General features: G+C 40.0%; 1 protein-coding gene across 1 annotated transcript; it reads left to right on the top strand.

The window, feature by feature from the left end:
* Positions 1–170: 170 nt before the first annotated feature.
* On the top strand, positions 171–3,261 carry LOC104072145 (fatty acid desaturase 1-like; the record flags this gene model as incomplete). The annotated part of the gene is made up of 6 exons (XM_009573135.1): positions 171–283; positions 784–881; positions 1,225–1,321; positions 2,476–2,555; positions 2,742–2,867; positions 3,210–3,261. Coding segments are annotated over 6 exons (566 nt in total), but the record flags the coding sequence as incomplete, so codon positions are not given.
* Positions 3,262–10,857: the final 7,596 nt, after the last annotated feature.

Consider the following 10,857-nt stretch of genomic DNA (forward strand, 5'->3'; position numbering starts at 1 on the left):
GAAGAAGTGAAGGGTGCTGAGATGAAAAGCGGAACAGATTATGTGGACACACGAAAGTTAGTGTAAATGGAAGACAGCAATTTTTTTATTCCACTGCAAAGAAGAATCTTTTAGCGGAACTGTTCCCCCCGCCCCACCAAATATTCTGTAAGATTTATGATGCCGTGAAGTTATAAATGTCTCTCCGTTTTCATTCTTTCCTTCAGTATTGGCCCCACTTGCACTTATACCCTTCTTCCAGCTGTCTATATTCTACTTTGCAATCAAGAGGAAAAAGTGGTTGGTAAGCACTACTTGCATGGTCTACAAGACTTTCAAAGAATTTCGCCACTCTGGCTATATTAACCTTCTCCTCAGGTGGTTCTGGGGCTTCAGATAGAAAAGGCTGATTCTAGGCTTGGTGAAGCAGGAATCTAGTCAACAGGTCCAGGGAGAATTTTTTTAGGAGGGGCTTTTTAGCCTCTTCGCAGCTGAATAAAAGTTAACAGAAAACTATCAGACCTTGACAGAGTGTGATTACAGGGCTGTTTGCTGGGTTTTAGTCACTGATGGTAAAGTGAGTGCTGTAGGAATGTTTCAGGGATACACTCAACTTGAGGCAGAATGATGGTGTGGAGCTTACTCTTGAAAAATAAGAGATAAATAAATAAGAACATTTTTTATGCTGCAGTTCAAGTAAAGGGGAGGGAAGGGAGTGAAGGGAGTTGATCAACAAAGGCTTATTTTCATCTTTTGTTGTTGTTGTTGTTGTTTTTTTATTTTGTTGTTGTTTTTTTTTTACAGGACCTGTTGTTGATTGTGTCTTTTAACATCCGAGTCTGTCTCATGTATATTCCTTTAATGGGATTTAACAATTTCATGGTGTACTACTGGCTGTCCAGGTAACACACAGCATACCCAGAGTCCCCATGACTAATATTTGTAAACAATATCGAGCTTCAATGGTAATGAATGAAAACTAGTCATGCTCACTACAATTTTCTCAGAAATAAATAGTCAACCAAGAAGAAACAGTATAACTTGGGGTGGGAGGGGTGGCTGCAACTACAAATTTAGTGGTTCTCAAAAGAAACTCCAAAAGTTAGGAGGCAAAGCAATGGAATAGAAAATCCTGAATTATGTAAAAGTGCTCTTTTGCTTAAGATGAGACTCAGGAAAGTGTTTTAACGGTAAATTTGGATGGGATTAGAGATATGATAAGTGTTTCTGTCTTTATCTGCCCAGGTACCTAGAGAGTACCTGGTTTATTTGGGTGTCGCAGATGAATCACATTCCAATGGAAATTGATTATGATAAGAACGAAGACTGGGTATCTACTCAGGTGAGAATCTCCTTTCTGCTGGAAGAGTGGGTCTGCAGTTCTGAATTATAGGACAAAGACAACGTTGTTCTTCTCTTAGCTTTAATGCTGTGTTGATGAGGTTTGTCCTTGCCATTCGTTAAATAGGCATGGATTTCTGTAGTAGTCACAACATTTAAAACTTTAGTTGGAAAACAGGACATCTAGATTAAAAAAAAAAATCCTATTTTTTCACTGAAAGGTTTCGACACGTTTTTCACATCACTTTTCCCTTCATATTATGAAAAAGTACTGATAGACTAACAGTCAATCTCCTTTTTAGGCCAACTAAAGAGAAGCAAAGTGGGACTGGATACCTTTATTTTTTACCCTACAGTTTACAGGTTTACTGCAGATAAGATAGATCTGCCAAAATTTAGGTCTGATAAAAATAAGTCTGTGAATACAACTTTACTCACATCTATACTGCCTCCAGCAGTATAATCCCACATAGTGGGTTCTAAGCATTTTTCCTTATATTAAGGGAAAAAGACCTGGCCTAGTATTCATCTGACCAGATCTGGATGTCTACCTCTGAACACCTGCTACATTCATTGGAGAGAAAGAGCCATTTCTGAGGCATGATTCATCTTACTCTGAAATAGATATCTAAATCAGGTCAGATGAATGGCACCGTAAAAATGTCTACTTTTCTCCATTGACTCTAAAGTGATGAGCTCAGATGCAGTTTTCAAACTAAAGGTGTCTAAATTAGGTGAGATGAAGCCTGTGTACACAAATGTTTGTCCTCGTACTTTTGCATCTGACTCCACTTGTACTGGTTGGAGGAAGCCAGAAGAATGTTTTTTGTTTCTTTTTGGGCATCTTTTCTTTCCGTCCAAGTGAAAGATGTGAGGAGGATGTATTAAATAGAACCACAGTTGGAGTTGTGTGCATGCCAGTGAAGGAGTTGTTCTTTCTGAGTGAAGAGCTAGCTAAATTGACCTGTATCCCAACAACCCATTTCAATCTAGACTTCGTTTAATTTCTTCAGGGCAATGATACCTATAATCCCTGACGCTAAGTTGCCTTTTTTTGCAAGACGAGGGTTGGTAATAATTGCTGGGGTTCAATTATCAGACTTCCAGAAAAGTAAAAGCTAAATCATGTATTTCTTTGGTCTTTTTTCCTCCCAGCTCCATGCAACATGCAATGTTAACCAATCTTTGTTCAATGACTGGTTCACTGGGCACTTGAACTTCCAAATTGAGCACCAGTGAGTATGATTATGGGGAGAAGAGTGGGAATAATATGGGGCACTTAAAAGTGAGAAAGACCATGTAGTCTCACATGAAACCATTCAGGAGACCCTTTGCTCTCCTTCTAGGGGAGGGCAGGGAAATATTTTGAACAGAGGGAACAGAGCAAAGTCTTACAATAACTCTCTCGTTCAATTCTGCAGCCTTTTCCCCACAATGCCTCGACACAACTACTGGAAAGCTGCTCCTCTGGTGAAAGCCCTTTGTGATAAGCATGGCATTGAATATAAAAGCAAGACCTTACTGACAGCCTTTCTAGACATTTTGCAGTAAGTATCAATTAACAAGATAGTTTTCACTGTAATAGCATGCAAGGGAGGGACATAGGCAACCATTTCAAATCAATATCCACGGAGAGATCAAACCTAGAGTTTATTTAGGTTTTTCTAAAGGCACTTTTAATTTTCAAAAATTTTCAAAGTTTCAAAGATTATTTTCTCTTCCTTAAGTCTTCTCAATTCATTCCCTGTAGTCAGACTTTGAGATATCCATGCAGTTTTTAATCCATTTTTGCCATTTACTACTTTTCACATCTAAACTACAGTTTCTTTCCCATGAAGTTGAATATTGCATCCCCGTAAACGATTTTTTTTTACTTTCCGTTCTTGCAGTTCACTGAAGAATTCTGGGGAGCACTGGCTTGAAGCATATCTGCAGAGATAGAAACTGGCAACTCTCAAAGGGAACCTCTTCACCAGACAACTTCTGCAAAGAATCAGCACACACCACCAGTGTGTGTGTGTGTCTTCTGGCATAGAAACTCGGGAGCTGGGCAAAGCTAATTTCAGTAAGAATGGGTGAGAAAGTGGCTTAAAGATACATTTTTTTTCTTGGCCATGAAACTCTATTTTTCCTGCTCTCAATCTCAGAATTTAGAGCCGTGATGAACTGGACCTTTAAATTCGGGAGAAGTAGCTCTTGAACCAGCTTGATCAGTTTACTTCATTGGAGGCGACAGCTCATTGCTTATGGAAAAAGTTTGAAAGGAAATTCTTCATAGTGTCATAGAATCATAGAATGGTTTGGGTTGGAAGGGACCTTTAAAGATCGTCTGGTCCAAACCCCTGCCGTGGGCAGGAACATCTTTCACTAGATCAGGTTGCTCAAAGCCCTGTCCAACCTGACCTTGAACACTTCCAGGGATGAGGCATCCATGACACCTCTGGGCAACCTGTTCCAGTGTCTCACCACCCTCACGGTAAAGAATTTCTTCCTTATATCTAATCTAAATCTACCGTCTTTCAGTTTAAAACCATTGTCCCTTGTCCTACCACTGCAAACCCTGGTAAAAAGTCTCTCTCCATCTTTCTTATAAGCCCTCTTTAAGTATTGAAAGGCCACAATGAGGTCTCCTTCTTAGTGTTTTTGGCTCAGTGGCTCGGTGAAAATGGGATAGGACAAAGCAAACTGCAGGAAGACAGGACACATTAGGACAGGGGGGATCTTTGAGGGATGTTCTAGAATAGATAAGATAAGTAGGCAAAGAACAAGATGGCCTGGGGTATGTCCCCATCGCTAGTGATCATATGTGCACTAACTCTAACTACTTAGGTGTTATAAATAGTACTGTTCATGGATTGCATAGGGAGGCAGGTAACTAGATGCTAAGTTTTACACCTGGAATAGCTGGTTTGAATACAGTCCAAAGAGTCTGTATAGCATGTATTATTTATATGCATAAATACATGTATATATTTTCATTGAGTGGTGACTGTGCTGCCTGATGAGCTTTCTGATGTAGACCAGCTTTGAATAAGAGTGAGAAGCCTAGGCACCGAGGAGTAGGTCCATATTGCAAGGGTATTTAGGGTACTCCTGCTTTTATTGAGTTTTATAATTTTTTTTTTTTTTTTAATCTAAATGCTTACTTCCCGGTGATTCCAAGGACCTGTGGGCATCTATATTGGTTGTTAGGCAACTAAGTACATTTGTGGCTCTGTTCCTATATCCAGGAAATAAATCATACCTAATTCTGTCATCCCACGCGGGCCTCTTTGGGCCTTGCAAACTTTTCTTCTCCTTCAGCATCTCCAAGAACCAGCTCCTTTCCTGGAACTCTCTCTTACCAGTTTTGTACCTGGTACTTAGCTGTTTGGCCCCAAGAAGGATCTAGCCCCTCCCTGCTTATGGTCAAGGACAGCTTCTGCTAGTGGAAAGTCTAATGACCACCTGTGTAGAGGCACAGTAGCTCTCCAAGAACACTATTGGCTTTTGAGAGAGCCAGCAAAATAAAGAAGCTAAGAGAGGGCCTATAGTGGAATATTTTCATTGAAAGTGCTTTAAACTTTAAAGGAGAGGAAAACTGTAAATGAGGAGAGATGAGCATTGAATAACAGACAAAAGAAACAGAAGATGTATGAAAGGACAAGGAGATGTGTGGGTATCAATTAATAGCAGGAAAAAAAGAAGGGGAAAAAAAAGCTGAGTGGTGATAACATGGTTATTTGGAAAAGCTAGAATACAGGAAAAAAAGGCAAATGATAAGAGTATCAATAAAGCTCCTCTTCATGATTTTTAGATTGCAAGTCAATACCTGTTTTAGAAAGAGTATATGACCTCTGATTAATATTGCTGATTTTGCAAAGGAATGATGATTCAAGGATGACATTTTCTAATATAATTTATAGCTAATATAGTCCATTATGAGACGGTTGAGTCATACTGGCAAAACCTGTATTGTACTGTATTCACCCAAATGACCTAAAACCATGAACGTAGTCTGTAACGGCAAAGCAGCAGACAATTTGCCCATAAAAGCAAAGACCATGTGGAAGAAAAGCGGTGCTTCTCCTCTGCCACTCACATCCAGAACTCTGTGCCCCAGCTTTCAGTGGACAAACCACCCAAAGGAGGGAAACATGAAAGATCTTAAAGTGAGATATCACCATGAACAACATGACCCATCTGCAACCCACTGATGAGCAGCTTACCTGTATTACAAGCTACAGACAACCACAGCTGCCTTCTAGGTAACAAATCCTATCAAGCCCAACACGCAAAGCAGAAGGAGTTTGGGCTTTTTATTTTTGCCTTTCTTTTTTAAGAACATCTCCATTTATTCTTTTATTTATATTTTTTGTGTGTAGGTGCAGGTACTGATAACACTGTTCTGGTTATTTCCTAATAATAGCTGACAGATGTCATTGAAAAAGATCCTGATTAAAAAAATAGTTATTAAAAAACTGCTTTGAATGTAATTTGAAAAACCCTTCTAACTAGTACCTAGAACAATTCTGTGTTCCCAAATCCAAGGTTGGTTAGAATGGTGATAGCCACGATTATGTGCAACAGTAGTAACATTTTATAAGTATTTAAGTGATAGTACTGTCTTAAGATGAATGCAGGGATTTCACTGCATGGTCTATTTGGTAATACATGAAGACATTTTTAAATGGATGTCTTGGTGAAGGTAAGATATATATTAAGGATTCCTACTTTTACTGGTGAGACTTGAAAGCTGTGCTGATTTGATCGTGAGTCCCACTGAAATCCTCTAAACACAAGACTGACACAAAGCGGTTCTTTCTGGTGTCAGTCTCATAAATCAAACTGATTATTTGTTGCATTTAGTTAGCATTCTACTCCTTTGAATGTAGTAATTTATTGAGTCTGTCTTTTTGCAACCTCCTTTTAATTAAAATGTTTCTGTCTCTTTAATTGGTTCAACAGGCTGCTCTGTTGCATATTCATTTCTTTATCTATTTCATAAAGGTTATTAACAATTAAGCTGGTTTACCTTTATCAAATTCTAACATGGGTCAGGGTAACACCCGATGAGAAGTTGGCCAGCCACTTCGTTTTGCATTCGCACTAATACTGAGGTCTCTAATACTCTGATCTTAATGAGTAATAATTGGAATTGCCCCAGCTGTAACACTGGTATAGAAGGAGAATAAAACCTGCTCAGCGAAAGCTTGTTCAACAGAAAACTTAGATGACAGAGACTAAGAAGATTGAAATCCAGGCTTTGTGCTTAACCAGTCTTCTGGAGACTGTAATCTTATTCATCATGTTTTTCATAACTGTAATGTTCCCTAAAAGACAGTATGTGCAGTCTGGAATACCTGGAAGAAACAAGGAAATTGGGGAAATAGTTTGCAGAATCCTGCTTGCTTCAGGAGTTTATGCTGAGATTCTGCTAGTAGTGGGTTTTTTTATACGGGTAAAGCAAAAGAGCAAAAGAAATGTGGCACAGTCCCTGACAGTTGTTAGGGGTCAAACTGTGCTCGTGTAAATATAGTGTGTCATGCAGAGTAATGCAGCATGCTTTTTATTCTGCAGCAATCCCATGCCCAGCTTCTCCTAGTAATTCAATGTTTAATTCTAATTGAAATAATGGGAACTAAACCCCTTGATATTGTCTAGCATGTATACCCAGCTGTATTTGCATCCTCCAAGTTCCTTTGCCTTAATTCAGGGACTTAATGTAACTTTACGTTCACAATTAGTCAGCCTGTCAAACAAATATTTGTTTCAAGGCATTACCTTTCTGAATGGTCAAAATTTCAAAGAAACCAGAGGCTTTTGAGAAAAAACATAATCAAAAGCCCAACGTCTACTAAAAAGCAGTTTTGAAAAAAAAGTCAAACCAAAGCCGGTCTCCTGGATCCACCATTTCTGTCATCTAACAGGTAAGAGTAAGCATAAAAATGTGCAAATAAGGTTGAAGATCTAGGTCATATGTCTGGAAGTCTATCTGGTTTTAAGTTATCAGAGTGAAATGCAATATTCCAGAGGATTCTTAAAATTGATGTGCAGAGAGAACTACACCACTTATATTCCTTCTCTTTCTATTCCAAACACCAAGTCCCTTCTTCAAGCCACCGTTCCCTTCAGCTCTTCCAACTGACTAAGCAGAGTCACTTCTCACAACAAGCTTCTCTCTCAAATTGGTAATGGACACTCTGAGTCTGTCTCCTTCCATCGTCAAACACTTCACATGCTTGATGATTTTAGGCTTTTTTAATAAGAAATGTGGACAATCCTTTATTGTAAAAGGAGGAAGAATGTCAGGAATCTTACTTTCTTGTTCTCATGTTACACAACTCTCCTATTTTCCTTTCACTTCTCAGCTTTTCTCTCCCTCTCCTCTTGGATAATTTTAATCATTGCCTCCTTTAACTCGTTTCCAAATGGGTTTCCATCAACCTCTTTCCCACCTTCAACTCGTGAGTATTTCCTGACTCCTGGTGATTAGGAGACTCCAGACTTTCTACCCCGTGGGTTCTCTGAAAGGTTTGAAGGATGCCAACTTGGTGGCTCTTTGTACGGATAAGGAATGTCAATGAAGCTGCAGCAAATATACTTACACAGACCAAAAAGGGTTATGAAGCTTTGGGGATAAGGATAAGCTTGGCTTAACAAAGCTTATTTCGTGATGAAGGCAGGCATATACGGTTACATTCCCTCTCCTAAATTTGTATCTTCGCTTTTGTTCTTCACTCAGATTTAGGGAGGCAATTGGATAAGATGATTCAGGTGGAATCTGACTGAAAGAATTTAGAAATGGAAAGAACAACTCCCTTTTCTACTGATGTCTTGCTCTGTGTGGCAGGACCTCAGCTTAGCACCTGCCCTCTCTCCTCCTACCGAAGGGTAAAATGATTCCCATGTAAGACCTGTTCACTGATTCCTCTTACCACCCACCCCTGCAAAAAAATGCTAGAGTTCTTCAGTGTTTTGCGTAAACTCTTAAATAATTGATTGGTGGCCAACTTATTTGTCGGCTGACGTGAAGGAAATGACAACGTATATATGTAATGTATATCCATTAAGAGACAGTCAGCCAGAAATAGAGATGATATCGACAATGAAGTCTGATGACATAGGCACCTATATTCCAGCTTAACACCTAAAACACCTTTTCTTCAGGTGTTGCCTACAGCTGGCTCAGTAGGGGTGTTCTGCGATTATTCTAAAGCTCTTTAAATGCTGAGCTATGCTCCTGTGCATGTACAGAACCGCCTCGGTCTGAGCAATTTCCATCTTATCACCCACCTAAGGGTGGGACATGTTCCGTTTTCCTCTCTCCCATACCCTGTGCGGAGCCTGATCCCACAGGCGTGCTCGGAACACACTTGACATACTGCAGGACTGTGCTTTTCAGAGAACGTTTATGTTTGTTTTCTTTCTAAAATGGAGCTGGAAGAGGTGATCCTCCACTTTTTCATAATACGGTGGTTATACAGTTGTTATGGCAGTATAATTACCTAGGTTCGATCCTCTCCCTAGCAAAAGTGACTCAAAGCCGTAATGCCCACCTCTCACCCACGTACGGACTGGATGGCGACAAGTTCCCCTCTCCTTGGAAGGTGCACCACGGTGCAACGAAGAATTGAAGACTGGCAGAACTGGCCTTTCCTTTACGGCATTTCTTGTCTTCTCAGGATACTTCTTGGGCAGGAATTCGATCCCCATTTTAGACGCTTTCTACACCTTAGATTCGATGGCTACCGATAATTGCAAGAGCAATTTCCATCCTTTGTAACTGCATTCATAAAGGCGATACGGTATCAAAGCTGTTATCGTAGGCAGCCTGGGCCCTTAAGTTGTACTTCCAAGGCTGTCCTTGCTCAAACTCCCCAAGGGACTAGAAAATGGTGTGCCAGGACCGAGTCAATGGTTCAAATGTTGTTTTTCGGTATGCTTTTGAGGAAATCGCTATCAAGAGAGATGCCCCGTGCACACAGTGCAGTCTGAGAAGCACTGTGATGGGTCTCTAGTAGCAGGAAGAAGCAATTTAAAATCAGGACAGTGGCTCTCCTGTCCCCGCCTCTGCACTCATTGCTGCCACCTAGAATAAAACCACACTGCGCCTTGACTACTAGAGGATGAATAGTTGTATGCAGAAGCTCAGGACAAGCTCGGAGTGAGAAGCAGAGGGATTGCTGGAGAGCCTGCAGAAGCTTGTGCAATATAGAATCATAGAATCGTAGAATCATTAAGGTTGGAAAAGACCTCTAAGATCATCAAGTCCAACCGTTAACCCAACACCACCATGCCCACTAAATATGAAGTGGTAACTTTTATGATGCTGTTGTAAGAGCCCGTTGGAAACTGGAAATACTGTTAGGGTATATGATGTCTTCTGTTCCACAGTGCTGGTAGAGTCAGCTACAAGTTAGACTCTGCATGTCCAAGTTAGAGTCTGAATGAAGCCAACTTGCTAACTCCCAGGTTCTCAACAAGGTATTTGGTGCTGAAGGTGCCAACTTTGCCTTGCTGCACCTCCAAGAGCCAGTAATCGGCTCTTTAATGAACTGTTGAGTCCAAGTGGTCACCTGGACACAGGGGAAGAAAGCGGGGAAGAGGCCAGTGTGGTGATTCTACGTTAACATGATACGTCATGCAATGTAGGCATTCCTTTAGGACTGGCAGTGCTATTGTATGGACAACGTATACAGGGGTGTTGCCAAATGCGCTTCCATGAGAATAGTGTAATCGCTGTCCTTAATGTGTGTAACTACAATAAGAACTAAAGATAAAGTCAGATATGCTTTCTTTAAGATCTGTAAGTGCAGGTAGCTTTTATTTCCTCAACACTTTAATGTCAGCTTAGAAAATTATCTAGACAGCGATAAAAAGTAAATAAATTTGTTCAGCTCTTGCAAATTAAAACCTACTTTCACGACTGGGATTTTGCATGTCAAAGAAACCAACAAATATTTCTAAAAAAAAGGTGAAAAAAGAGTCAGTATTTGCGTTTCAGAAGGTGCCTGTATACTTGAATTCTTTGGTTTTCATCCGAGAAATACTCAGCAAAACCCTGCTTGGGAGGGAGAAATAACCAGAGATGATCTTTCCTCGTGACTGAACCGAAAAGGGTACTAACCTGCAGCAGCATTTGGACCTTTATAAAGTCCAACCCCAGCTGCCCCTGCTCCAAAGTTTATTTTTTTGAGAAACCAAGTAGGATTATTAAGAGGATAAGATGATGGAAAGATACATTCTGTGAGTAATACTTTAATAACTACAGTATAATAAATACAGTAATAACTACAGCACAGCTAAAGGTTGGCAACTTGATAAGAAATCATGAAGCAATTCCTAACAAGGAAGAGTTCATTACATATTTTTAGATTCAGGCTGAATCTTAATCAGCAGAACATTTCCAGCTGGTAAGCCAGCCTAATGAACTTCTGCTGCTTCCAGTTAGACACAGAAGAATGTTTCTCAGTATACTTATCTTCTCCTCCATGGACTGGAGGTTTCCACTGTGACAGTTTTGGATCAGAATATGAATTATATCATATATATATA

This window comes from Fulmarus glacialis, unplaced genomic scaffold, assembly GCF_000690835.1.
Source record: "Fulmarus glacialis isolate BGI_N327 unplaced genomic scaffold, ASM69083v1 scaffold36722, whole genome shotgun sequence".
NCBI classification, from domain to species: Eukaryota; Metazoa; Chordata; class Aves; order Procellariiformes; family Procellariidae; genus Fulmarus; species Fulmarus glacialis.